At 40.3% G+C, this 14,165-nt stretch overlaps 1 protein-coding gene across 1 annotated transcript; it reads left to right on the top strand.

The window, feature by feature from the left end:
- Positions 1-398: 398 nt before the first annotated feature.
- Positions 399-14,116, top strand: LOC106130495 (uncharacterized). Its single transcript, XM_060953729.1, has 17 exons — positions 399-426; positions 1,385-1,465; positions 2,099-2,216; positions 2,770-2,846; positions 3,360-3,529; positions 3,926-3,998; positions 4,477-4,612; positions 6,079-6,170; positions 6,948-7,028; positions 7,474-7,587; positions 8,573-8,640; positions 9,243-9,431; positions 9,984-10,050; positions 10,647-10,693; positions 11,843-12,030; positions 12,675-12,894; positions 13,568-14,116. Exons 1-17 carry the CDS (start codon positions 399-401, stop codon positions 13,691-13,693), a joined length of 1,875 nt encoding a protein of 624 aa, XP_060809712.1. The 3' UTR covers positions 13,694-14,116.
- The last annotated feature ends 49 nt before the right edge of the window (positions 14,117-14,165 follow it).

The raw sequence follows: 14,165 nt of genomic DNA, 5'->3' as shown, positions 1-14,165 counted from the left end.
GAACTGTTTGAATCTTTTCAGAGCGGGCTTATAATTACCCAATTTTGACGGAGCATCATGCAATGTATAGAAATTCGAAGCCTTAACCGTTAGGAATTTTCAAGGTGTTTCATTCAGATAATATCTGATTTGCTTTGAACAAAAATAAGCTTATAAAAGCACGATCGGCCTCATCAGTCAGACAATAAAAAAACAAATTGTCCGGGCTCATAGATCACGCAGACGCCCGATGCGATCTTGTTTGTTCCTATGGCTAATATTTTGACAACTTTGACGTAATGATTTTTTAGTGCATTTACTATTAAAACACCCTTTTTATATTTATTATCTAGTAGTCAGTTTATTTTAAAATTAACACGGAATCGAGAGGCGTGTGGAATGAAAATTTCAAGTTGAATATGGGCGACGGTATTAAGTTAATTAAAGGTACGGTTCTATTCCTGTTTGACGTGTTCAAACTGTCTTGTTCCAATTTTTCGGTAGTCTCGTAATATGTTCAATTTTCAAGCGAAATTTAAAAGATTAAGATGGTTTAAGTTTCTTCTTATTTGGTTTATTTTTGAGACTTAAATGCGGGCATTTGAGTGCGGTTTGTTTGTTTCTGCCACTGCTATTCTAAAAGCCTAACTAAAATCGTGTTTCAAATGGTTTGCAAGTACCTAGACCGCAATTTTTTTAAATGCCCTAAGTTTAACTCACTTAGGTCTATAAATTCATTGTCAGGATAACACCAAAGTTTATGAGTTTGTCTATTGTTTGAAAATGTATAATATGGACATTTTGCGACAGCTAAGAGTTTTAATTCCAAAATATAAAATGTCAAAATGGCGGCATAAGAAATATACACTGTCCAGTAAGTTAGTATTCCTTAAATCATTTATTTTATACTCTAAGCACAATACCATGGGGTTGTCACGTAGCAGGCATGAATTTCATCTCATTCCCGGGAAATAAGTAAGCGAATCATAAGCACTTTACACCTAGTGCGTCAACCAAGACCCAAGCTTGGTAAAGAGCTGCTATTAGTTGGTGTTGTAGCGGGAGCGATGATTCGGCTCGACCGCCACCAAAGGGAAGATCTTCCGCCAGGCTAGGTGTTATGCCTGGGGAACCGCGGCTCCGACGATGTTGTGTCGGAGGTTGTAGGTATATATAGCTCCAATCCGTTCTTCTGGATCGTGTTTAACCCTGTCTCTTTCCTGGTCGGACGAGTCTTTTCGTAAAATAACCTGACTTACCCATAATAGGACATGTCAAAAAGCGCGCCCCTAGCTCTTCTCCAGAGAGGTGAGGATGTGACCGCAATTAACGTTAGAAGGAAGCATGAGTTTAGGCGTCCTCTTTTTATTATGGATGATACGAATTTCGAGACGCCTGTTTGCAGGTAAGCGTCACAAGAGCTCCAGCAGTTTGTCTGGAGGTGCGTTAGAAGGAAGACTTTCCACGAGAAAACTGGACATTCGTGGTTAATATCATATTTAATTTTACTATTCAGTTGATTCAATGTACAATTGGCCAGTATAAATCTAAATAGGAGAATAAATAAATTAAATATGCCGTGTGGTTCTCGGCACCAATATAAAAAGGACGTCTTCATCTCTTTCCCATGGATGTCGTAAAAGGCGACTAAGGGATAGGCTTATAATCTGTCACTTTTGGAATCTTAATTCTAACATTAAGCCGAACAGCTGAGCGTGGCCTATCAGTCTTTAAAAACTGCTGGCTCTGTCTACCCCGCAAAGGATACAGACGTTATTAATAAATATTAATAAATAGCTATATAAGGGACAAATCTTTCAGCTAGGCCCAAATAAAGTTCGAGATACGCGATGTGATATTGTGATCATTCATAGTATAAATACTATAAATGAAGATACTAGACCTAGATCAAGAAAACGTTCTTTTTCCACCATGTCCAGGCCGGAAATCGAATCTTTTAGACGGTAGTGCATTTAAGCCTTAACTTTACATACATACATAAAATCACGCCTCTTTCCCGGAGGGGTAGGTAGAGACTACCTTTATCAACTTGCCACGATCTCTGCATACTTCCTTCGCTTTATAAAGTCAATATAACACATTTCTTCTGTTTCTGTAGCTTCCATACCCGAATTGGAAGACCAATTTGCTTTGGCAGAAGCGAGATGCGACGACTTACAAGAGAAAATAGATTTGGTGAAAGTTTTAAAAAAGAAAAGGAAATTAAAGAAACGGAGGTATGAATGACACCAGGTTTTCTTACTTTCGTACAGCTTAAGAAAAAGAAGATGAGTTGAAAATATGATCACGTCTATATCCCTTGCGGGGTAGACAGAGCCAACAGTCTTGAAAATACTGATAGACCAAGTTCAAGACAGGTTGCTAGCCCATTGCCTAAAAGAAGAATCCCAAGTTTATAAGCCTATCCTTATTAGTGGCCTTTTACGACATCCATGGGAAATAGATGGAGTGGTCCTATTCTTTTTTTTTATTGGTGCCGGGAACCACACGCCAAAAATTTGTGGTCTGCGTTGCTTGTTGCTGACAGGTTGCTAGCCCATCACCTAAAAGAAGAATCCCAAATTTATAAGCCTATCCTTTATTAGTTGCCTTTTACGGCATCCGTGGGAAAGAGATGGAGTGGTCCTATTCTTTTTTCTATTGGTGCTATTGGAACCAAAAGGCTCTGCCGGGAACCACACGGCGAATAAAAAACCGCTTTGCAATGCAACAATGACAAAAATGAGCGAAAATATCACATTATTCCTTTTATTTGGTGATAATTTTCAGCTCCACTCGAGTGACCGACCAGCGGCCGTCGATAGAAGCGCTCCCGCTCATAACTGTGCGAACTCAGCCTAAGAAAAGTAAGTATATATTTGTAACTAGCTTTGCCCGCGACTCCGTCCGCGTGGAATAGTTATTTTGGGCATCATTGAAGCCATCAAGGGTGAATAACTATCCCCGTTTTTTTCACATTTTCCATTATTTCTTCGCTCCTTATAATGAAAGCTTGATGTTATATAGCCTAAAGCCTTCCTCGATAAATGGTCTATTCAACACGAAAATAATTATTCAATTTGAACCAGTAGTTCCTGAGATTAGCGCGTTCAAACAAACAAACTCTTCAGCTTTATAATATTAGTATAGATTGGGTTCGTTTATAATGAACAATTGTTTTGAAAGAGTGCAGCCGCCTACATACAGGCATATTCTTGCTTAAGAGGAGGTTCCAACAACTGCTTTGTACACTAACTGACTATTTTTTTATGCTACTGGCAACATTCAAAATGGTAGAAAAAAAAAAATATGTCCTTAACAAAGTGTACTCGTAAAAAAAAGCTACGCGCTTAAAAGAAGGCGATGTAATAAGGTCACAGCTCTCATGGTTACAGAGGTGTCGCAGCAGTCGACCAGGCATCGCCGGTACGATTTACCCCCCAACCCGGCGAGGGGGTACTTAGACCCGGCCACCGTTGAGCAGCACAGGATGATTGGCCAGGTGCACGGGTACAATCAGATGTACCGACCTGCGCCGGAGTCACCGAAGGTGAGATTGAGTAATTAAATATCTATCAAACATACATATACACAGTGCCGTGTGGTTCCCGGCACCAATACAAAAAAGGATAGGACCACTTCATCTCTTCCCCATGGATGTCGTATAAGGTGACTAAGGGATAGGCTTACAAACTTGGGATTCTTTTTTAGGCGATGGGCTAGCAACCTATCACTATTTGAATCTCAATTCTATCATTAGGATACTTCATATCGCTTAATAATTGTCAAAACGTATGGTTTAACAACATTGGTTGACCTCAAATAAATTACTTAAAACTAAGTTTACTGCCGCTTCCCAGGCGTCAGTGCAGAAGAAGCGGTAACAAACTGCACTGCAGCATTCTCTTCCACCACACGGCTAAATAGATAAGAAAACATTTTCCAGGTGAAACTCATGGCGTCCGAGCAGTCGCGACCACAGTCGAAGAGAGTGCCCGTGGCGCGACCCGATGGCGATGGTAAGTTGACTTTTTTCATGATGATGATGATGATGATTAAAATGATGAGTGGTAGAACTGTTAGTGTGTCTTGAACGAAAGCGGTAACGCTGTGGCGCTAGAATTATGTTTCAGTCTGTGGTGACTGGTGATCACGTACAAGCAAGCGTTCGCGTCTAGTTTCTGGACGTGCACCTTGTAGGATGACGTGATGAAACGAGAGAGAGAGAGAGAGAGAGAGAGAGAGAGAGATAGAGAGAGAGAGGGGAGAGAGAGGGGGGAGAGAGAGAGAGGGGAGAGAGAGGGGGGAGAGAGAGAGAGGGGAGAGAGAGAGGGGAGAGAGAGAGAGATAGAGAGAGAGAGAGAGATAGAGAGAGAGAGAGATCGTATCGCGCGCTGATGGACAAAAGTCTTAAAGATTTTTGAAGTTACCAATTTTCATCGCTTGCGCTCTCGAGGATCTTGTCATCAACTGTCAGAGAATCTGTTTCATTTTTAGCTGGAAATTCACGGAAAAGTTCGCGCATTGCGACCATTCAGATGATGCCCACCGCCCAGGACGCCGGCTGCGGCTCGGACCTTGACCCTGCCGAGTTTTCCGAGAGCGAAGACGTTTTCAATCAGCCTACGGTGTGGTGAGTGACATCCACAAATATAGTAGGTATAGGTAATGCATGGGTATAGCCAGAAATCGCTAATGTATGTATCGTCTTTATATCATCTTGGTCCTTATATAGACGTGACCATATGTATGTATGTATGTATGAATCTTACCCATATTAGTTCATTGTTACATAATTGCCAGAATGTGAAGGGCTTTCTCGTAATGTTCCTCTCATCGTATGAGTACAGGTTAGCAAATTAATTGATTTAGACGCCTCTGCAGTATTAATAACGGCGATGTTATGTACCTACCTATATTTTACCTGCGTTCCAAAATTGTGATCAGTTTGTTAGTTTTCGTCAATCATTTTATACTATATCCGTTGGTGTTGAGGAAAATATAAGTCTAGTACTAAGTACTTAAATATTAGGGGTTGTTAAAAAATAAATACAAATATATCAAGAGATGATGGTGTACTTAGTAATCCACGGATCTTCAACGAGGGTGTATATAATAAATGATGGTGTACGATCGCGTTCATATCTGCAGTCATAGTTTTAAAACTCTTACGGGTTGAAATAGCGTGCACTGTGGTTCCACTAGATTTACACATGCATAAAGAATAAATATTCCATCAAATGAATACGGTCTTTAATAACAATGATAACAAAGTAAAACAGTTTATTACTCTATGACATATAATATAAGAAAACAGAAAGAGACGGTAATTGTCGCTCGAGAAATCTTCGTCTCTCATTATTTGCATAAAACTTTCTATGCTACTCTCTTCTTGATGGCGCGTTACCCAACGCTTCACGGTAACCCAATAAAACAAATAAATAAGTATGATATACAGATATATATACATACATTTAAATTTAAAGATTCAAAAACAAAGTATTATTAAAACGATTGAGTAATAATTAACATCTTATTGTATTATTAAATTGTAATATAATGGACTTGGTGTAATAACACACTAGTGACTATAATTCTTGTAAGCAACTAAGTTGTAACACTTATAAGAATTGTTGTTTATTGTGTTATTCGTCTTAATGTGTGAGTGACAGCGGTGACCGCAAGCTATAACGTTTTGCGAACTATGACTGCAATTATGAACGCGAGCGTACCTATTGAAATTTGACGGCCTCTGTGGCGCATCGGTAATACGCTTGTCTGTGATACCGGAGGTCCCGGGTTCGAATCCCGGTCAGGGCATGTTGAGAAACGAACTTTCTCTGATTGGTCTGGGTCTTGCATGTTTATCTATCTAAGTATTTATTATAAAATATAGTATCGTTGAGTTAGTATCTCGTAACACAAGTCTCGAACTTACTTCGAGGCTAACTCAATCTGTGTTATTTGTCCCGTATATATTTGTTTATTTATATTTATTTGGCCATTAAGTCTTTTCAAGACTGTTGGCTCTGTCTACCCCGCAAGGGATATAGACGTGACCATATGTATGTATGTACATATGTTATATTTAAATTTCAGTTCAACAGCGCCCAAGAAAGTTGAGAACGTGCATTATGCGAAATCTCCGCCGGCGCGACGAAGGCATGTGCCCCGGGAATCTTTGGCCAAAGGTTTGTACAAGTTCTGTGTTTGGCGTGTCTAAATTTACCAAAGTCTATCACCGTTTTGAACATGGGCATCTCTATGCTCATAATAAATCTGTACTAGGGTACATATTCTGTTTATTGGAAATAAAAAAGATGGGGTGTTGCCAGATCGATACCAAATTCATTAATGTGGTTAAATTATTCTTTATGCGTCACGCGAAAACTTATTATAATAAAACTTGATACTTGAGCATACTGGGCATACTCCGGCCTCGCACGGGTACATAGTATTTATAAAATGTGAACCTTCCTCGAAAATCTCTCTTTCCAACATTTCAAAGTGGCAGAAAATCCGTTTACAATTTATATGAGTTATATACACAATGCAAAATAGGGGTACTTTATAATATTTAGTGATAAGATTGAGTTGGTATCTTATGGTATCATCCCATGGACGTCGTAAAAGGCGACTAATGGATAGGTTTAATAACTTGGGAAGCCTCTTGTAGGCGATGGGCTTCAATTCCATCATTAAGCCAAATAGCTGAACGTGGCCTTTCAGTCTTTTCAAGACTGTTGGCTCTGTATACCCTGCAAGGGGTAGGTATAGCCGTGACGTGATATGTATGTATGTATCATTGAGTTAGTATCTCGTAACACAAGTCTCGACCTTACTTCGAGGCTAACTCAATCTGTGTAATTTATTTTTTCGGATGCCTTTATTTGTATCTTACAAGACAGAGACAACGCCTGTACAGCCAATAAGTGACTGATTGATTGTTGATTGATTGATTGATACAGACGAGTCGAGAGCCGCGCGTGGTTACCGGGCGGAGTCTTCGCCGGTACTGAGGAGAAATACCAATCAGAAACTTAAGGAGAGTACGTGTTTTATGTATTTAATATATTGTGTATTCATTGAATATTTACGCGCAATCTTACTTTTTCATTCATTACTTAGAGCTCTAATCTATTTCCCGTGGGGCAAAAAGGTGATCGAACATAGTTTTAGAAACAGTTTCATTCTATTTGTATATTACATACATACATACATATGGTCACGTCTATATCCCTTGCGGGGTAGACAGAGCCAACAGTCTTGAAAAGACTGAATGGCCACGTTCAGCTATTTGGCTTAATGATAGACTTGAGATTCAAATGTTACTGGTTGCTAGCCTATCGCCTAGAAGATGAATACCAAGTTTATAAGCCTACCCTTTAGTCGCCTTTTACGACATCCATGGGAGAGAGATGGAGTGGTTCTATTGGTGCCGGGAACCACACGGCGTCAATTGGTAAGATAACAAAAATTTATAATTTTCAACAGCTCCATCTATACCCGAGGAGAGGTCGGTGGTGGAATTGTTCAACAAGGACCACTGCCGGGGGAATGTGGTGGACCAAAGGACCAGCCCGATGAGGCAGGCGCCAAAGAAGAAAGGTATTGTTACCTACGGTTTATATTGAAAAAAAATTAAAATGAAAAATATTTTATTTGGAAACAAGAACAAGTACAATTTAAGTAACATAGGGTAACGATGACATGTGCAGAAGTAATGAAACTGTGACGCAGATGTCCTGTTTTACTTGCGTAATGCAGTTGTTTGACTTGACAAGGTAACAGAGGGGTTGGTGCGAGTATTACTCGATCAAACGCGTCGAGCAAGTAAACGCGAATTTGTAGGTATGTGATTTGATCAGCGCCACCTAGTGGTGACGCGACGGCACTAATGCAATTTCATACATTCTATACATTTAAACGGCCTCTGTGGCGCAGCGGTAGTGCGCTTGTCCCGGGTTCGAACCCCGACCAGGACATGATGCGTAACAAACTTTCTGATTGGCTGGGGTCTTGGATGTTTATATGTGTATTAATATTAATATAATAATTATAATATCGTTGGGTTAGTATCTCGTAACGCAAGTTTCGAATTTACTTCGAGGCTAACTCTATCTGTGTAATTTGTCTCGCACATATTCTCTTTTGCGAAAGTGACGAAATACAGCATGAGACCAGTAGGAGATGTTGTCTAGTTAAGTCAAGAGACGAGATAATAATGTGACGTATTAAGATAATGCCGAAATACCTAAAATGACGAGCTGTCAACTAAACCGTTTTTACCCTATCCTATAATATGAAAAGCTATATAATATGTTCTTTATGCCCCTGAGTACCTCTATTTATCTCAAAATCTTAAACAAGGAACATAAAAGTATGCTTCAGGTAAATTTTTTTTGATATACAATTTAATTCCCGGGGTACACCCGTCATTTTGACTCTCATCTAGCCGGGCGGAAGATCTACCCTTTGGCGGCGGTCGAGCCGAATCATCGCTCCCGCTACAATTTGAAAGAAGATGTCAATCATACCTGCAATTAAAGTTTCTAAGATGTTACATACATGTGAATGTCATATTTTTCTGTAGGTCGGGGTGTCGTAAATCAAACTGAAACTTCAGACGTGCGCAATGCTTCGATGACACCGATGAAAAAGGTAAGAATCATTAATGATCATTATCGCTTTTTTTTTACTGATTTTCCTCGTTTCTGGGACATCATTTCTTTTCACTGGTCTCTATAGGAGAGGTGGAGTATGTTTTACGGAACGCACTTTGGAAACTAACTGGACGTTCGTATTGAGACATACATATCTAATATCTAGTACCAGGGACTACCAATTATAATAATTTAGAGGTTATCTATTCCCACATCATTTTTCGTAGCTTTCCTGGCAATCTTATTCAGGTTTTCTATAGAAAGTACTTATAGTGGTAAGTTCGGGAATATACTGTATAATATATACTAAAGAAGACAGAAGGTGAACAGAGGAGAGAAAAGTCAAATGAAAAAGACAATATTTTCGGAAATCAAATAAAAATATTTTCCATTAAAAATCTGATATTTTTCGCTCACCAAACCAAGTCATGGCAACCGTTGCTATGCATATGTATGCCAACTGGCTTTGCCTGTCAATATTTATATTATACAATTAATAATTAAATAAAAATAAAGAAGGTTGCCTACATTTCCATAGACACCTAAAGTTGTCTAAAGCGTTTTATAGGATTGAGGTCAAATTTATGGTATTATTCCTAGGAAAGTCACACGAAACACCCCCACCGTATCAAGTATCGGAGCCGCCGATATGAACTCCCGACCGTCGCGTCGCAGATGAAGCAGGCCCGCATGCAGTACTACCAGGTCACGGCGAACCACACCAACATACCTTTTGTCGTCAGCAAGAGTACTGCTCCGTCGCATAATATAGGTGTTAACATACAACAGGTAGGTATATATGTTTAATATTACACAGGGTATATGAACAAGGGTCAGGTCAATAGTGCCCGAAACCGCCGAGCTTGCATGAATGTGTATGAAGCGAAGGAAGAATGCAGAGATCGTGGCAAGTGGAAAGACGTAGTCTCAGCCTACACCTCCGGGAAAGAGGCGTAATTTTTTGTATGTTTGTATGTATTATATATATGAACAATTATAAAGGTCATTCATTCATTCAATTATATAATCACGTCTTTATCCCTTGCGGGGTAGACAGAGGATGTTTAATAATACTAGAACTGTTTAATTATACAGGTAATATAATCAAATATAACTGGCCTAGACGAATGTATCTTGATCAAATTAAGGACGTCCTGGTAAAGGGTCAGGTCAAGAGTAGGTACCCGAAACCGCCGAGCTTGCATGAAGTGAGTTATGAATGTGGATGAAGCGAAGGAAGTATGCAGAGATCGTGGCAAAAGGAAAGATGTGGTCTCTGCCTACCCCTCCGGGAAAGAGGCGTGATTTTATGTATGTATGTATGTACTTATCTTTTTGCAGGTTTTGAATGGCGTCAAAATACAACAGCCGCTCTCTGGTATACCGCTCACCATCGCTCATCATATGGGTGAGTTCATCACCACTCCATCACCACGTTTTATCATTTTATTATTATGTCTCCATTTGGATATCTCTGGTCTATACACCACGGATTTTTGAGAGGTTCGCGTGAGAATATAAATTGAATACGTAGAAGTTATTATAAGTATTATTACTAGTTGTCCCGGCAAACGTTGTTTTGCCATATAAATATTTTTTAAGTAATTTCTAGTTAAAAAAAATGTTAAGGGTGGACAAACCTTAGCTTAGCTTAACTAAGGGGTTTGTAAAAGAGATGTTAGCCGATTCTCAGACCTACTTAATATAATAAAAATACATATAAGATTTTCATAGTTCAATGACGCATGGTCTTCCTACTGCTTTGGGGAGCAGCATCGGATATACAAACTACTTTTTTTCTACGAAAAGGGCAATTCAAGCTATCTACGGGCGAAAACAAAGTAATTGTCTGATGAGACACCAAGACGGAGTGTCTGAGTTTCTCATGAGACTGAGATTATCTGATGCGACCGAGGAACTTATAATGAAACAACAGAATGATTCAGATGATTGGCCGTCAAATAGAGTAAAATTGACCAAGAAATCATTTGTTTTTTTTTGTAGGTCTGGGTCACCTCCCCACTTATGGTCATGCAAGAACTACTGCAGTGGTGAGTTTATAAAAAATCCTACTACTATTATAAAGGCGAAAGTTTGTATGGATGTATGGATGTTTGTTACTCTTTCACGCAAAAACTACTGAACCGATTACCATGAAATTTGGTATGTAGGTAGCTGAAGACCCAGAATAACACATAGGCTACTTTTTATCCCAGTGTTCCCGCGGGATTGATAGGGTTTCCATGCGGACGAAGTCGCGGGCGGCCTCTAGTATTTCATATTTACTACTACATATTCATCTAGGGTAACTTTTACTAATGAATGAAAGAGAAGGAATAATCTCCTGAAACTGAACTGGTGCGCTTTCGCGACTAAACTGCTGAACAAGCTTGATGTAATTTTGCAATAATATTACCTATATTATTGTAAAATTTCGTCAAATTTGGTCCAGAAGTTTAGTCGCATAGCAGTTAGATAATTATCCAAAGTCAAGCATAGCCAACTTATTCTTTTACATAGCGAGGAAACCTGTACATTCAGGCAACTGGATTTGTAACCATGGTCGATCCTATAAGGGTAAGGTTTACCTGCAAAGGTTGCGGAGGTCGGATGGGAGTCGGTTTGTGTAAAATCCCGGATTCCAGGTCGAAGGCATGGGATGCAATTGGGACTGAAGCCAGGAGGTACAAGAAGAAGCGTAGCCTATTTTTTCTGGAAATACCACGCGAGCGAAGCCCGCTCGAAAGCTTGTACACAATAATACATACATACATATAGTCACGTCTATATCCCTTGCGGGCTAGACAGAGCCAACATTTTTGAAAAGACTGATAGGCCACGTTCAGTTATTTGGCTTTAAGATAGAATTAAGATTCAAATAGTGACAGGTTGCTAGCCCATCGCCTAAAAGAAGAATCCTAAGTTTATAAGCCTTTCCCTTAGTCGCCTTTTACGACATCCATGGGAACGAGATGCGAGTGGTACATACATACATACATACATAAAATCACGCCTCTTTCCCGGAGGGGTAGGCAGAGACCACCTCTTTCCACTTGCCACGATCTCTGCATATATCCTTCGCTTCATCCACATTCATAACTCTCTTCATGCGAGTGGTCCTATTCTTTTTTTTTGTATTGGTGCCGGGAACCACACATCACACAGCACACAATAATACATTTAACTATCATAATTTCCAGCAACCAACAATAGACAACAAGGAGATAAACGCGATCCAACTGGGCCGCAGGCTTGTCCGTCTGCCGTCTTACAAGTTCAACATGTCCTTCAACCGGCTGCTAACCCTCTACCGCGAGGGGGACGGCATGGTGCCCAGGTTCCTGAGGGCGATCAGCAGGCCGCATTACTTCTACACTTCTATGTACAAGTGAGTGATTGCCATGATTTGGCTGTGTGGTTACATTAGTTCTGGAGTAATCTACCGCCTTTAGCACGTTTACTCTTTACTTAGAAAGAAAGAAAGAAAGAAAGAAGAAAAAAAAATGATTATTTCTTTCTTTTTTCTTGTGTCAGATAAGGCTATGCGCCAAATTATTCATGTAGTTTGCGTGTTTAGCTATGGATTCCTTAAGGCGATGTGCTAGCGTCTGCTAAGCACGGGAAGTCTTTCCCGCTATTTGAATCTCAAATTCGAATTCAAAATTTTTATTCATTATTATAGGATACTTCATATCGCTTAATAATTGTCAAATCTTTTGGTTTCACAACATTGGTTGACGTCAAATAAATTACTTAATACTAAGTTTACTGCTGCTTCCAAGGCGTCAGTGCAGAAGAAGCGGTAACAAACTGCACTGCAGCATTTTCTTCAACAACGTCAACTTCACAAATATCCAATCTTAGAATAGAATGTGGACGAGAGAATACATTGTTCAGATTAATTAAAAATAAAATAAATAGAAAAAAAAAGAAATATAATCTCAATTCCATCATCAAGCCAAACAGCTCAACGTGACATTTAAGGAGTTAACTGGTTTTATAAAACGACATCAACAACGATTGTTTGTGAAGCAGTCTAGCCACGAATCGGGAGGACCACGACGGCGCCACGTCCAAAGGTCTCGGCGGGAGTCAGGAGGCGAAGCAGAGTCTGGCCGAGTACGCGGCGCTGTACCGGGAGTTTGAATACGTGGACAAGTGCATCAAGGACGGCCACAGAGATCCCGAACTGGAGCAGAGGAGGGATGAGCTGTCTAGGGAGCTGGCTGATAGGGAAGACCATATAAGGAGGGTGAGTTTTTGATGTAATTTTTTTTTAAAGCGGTATATACGGCACGCGCGACTCCTTTTTTGTCTCGCGATAAACTAACGCTGTTTCGCTTTTTATGATTACGTGAACGATAGGTTTTGCGTGATGAAAAGGGCGTCCCGCGTGCCACGCTACGGGGGGCGGTAGGCCAAAATTCGTAAAATGGACGTAGTGGAGAGCCGGTGCGGCGTAGGAGTGGAAGTATTGTTTCTTCAAGGACGAATTTGCTTAAAAAGATTGATGCATGAGGATGAAACAGTAAAAGTATGTAGTAAGGTACAGACCGTTGTAACTGGTAAGATGTCTTTGCCTATCCATCCGGGGATGAGGCGTGATATTATCTTTATTTAGGTAAGTATAATGCCGTGTGGTTCCCGGCACCAATACAAAAAAGAATAGGACCACTCCATCTGTTCCCATGGATGTTGTAAAAGGCGACTAAGGGATAGGCTTACAAACTTGGGATTCTTTTTAGGCGATGGGCAAGCAACCTGTCACTAGTTGAATTTCAATTCTATCATTAAGCCAAGTGGCTGAACGTGGTCATTTAGTCTTTCAAGACTGTTGGCTCTGTCTGCCCCGCAAGGGATATAGACTTGACCATGTGTATGTGTGTATGTGTATAATAAATAACAACGATCTGCTCATTTCCAAGGTTGTACAAGAATACGGGGCCCAAGCCGACGCGGAACAAACGGTGCTCCGGTCTTCAGCCTCCACCAGCGAGAACCCCTACCGGCACTCCACCAACAGGCTCAACGTGGGGGACCCCCAGCAGTAAAGCTGCCGCCTGGCGCTAGTTCTGCGAACTAAATTCTGCGTTGCATCGGACTTGACAACTATGGACAATAAAATTATCGTCCTTCACACTCGCCTCGTAGACTACCGTCGCCCAGTAGACCAATCTAATTCGTCTATCGTCGCTACGTTTGCGTTTTTTTAAACTAGATAATAGATGGCGTTAGCGTCGCGTTCGACACAATGCTTCTCCCGCGCGCGAATATTCTCGAGCGCGGTAAGAGCTTCTAGGATTAGCTCTATAGGAAAAGTAGTCTAGCGTCTAATAAACTTTAGGTTATTATTGCTACACGGCAAGATGATCTGCTTTATCAATTTATATACAACTGTTCGGCTGCGGGTGATCGTGTATCTGATTGTTACGTCCAAAATCAATTGCTTTTCCGAACGTGAATGGTTGGGCATAATACAGAGATTTTTTTTACATTATGCCGATGTTTTATTTATAATTTACC

This window comes from Amyelois transitella, chromosome Z (assembly GCF_032362555.1).
Source record: "Amyelois transitella isolate CPQ chromosome Z, ilAmyTran1.1, whole genome shotgun sequence".
Classification (NCBI taxonomy): domain Eukaryota; kingdom Metazoa; phylum Arthropoda; class Insecta; order Lepidoptera; family Pyralidae; genus Amyelois; species Amyelois transitella.
This window is presented reverse-complemented; position numbering and strand designations above follow the sequence as displayed.

Coding starts and splice junctions, on each gene's coding strand:
- LOC106130495 (XM_060953729.1), top strand. CDS start 399: ATGGGCGACGGTATTAAGTTAATTAAAG. Junction 7,588..8,572: donor GCAGGCGCCAAAGAAGAAAG/GTATTGTTACCT, acceptor ATTTTTCTGTAG/GTCGGGGTGTCGTAAATCAA. Junction 9,432..9,983: donor TAGGTGTTAACATACAACAG/GTAGGTATATAT, acceptor ATCTTTTTGCAG/GTTTTGAATGGCGTCAAAAT.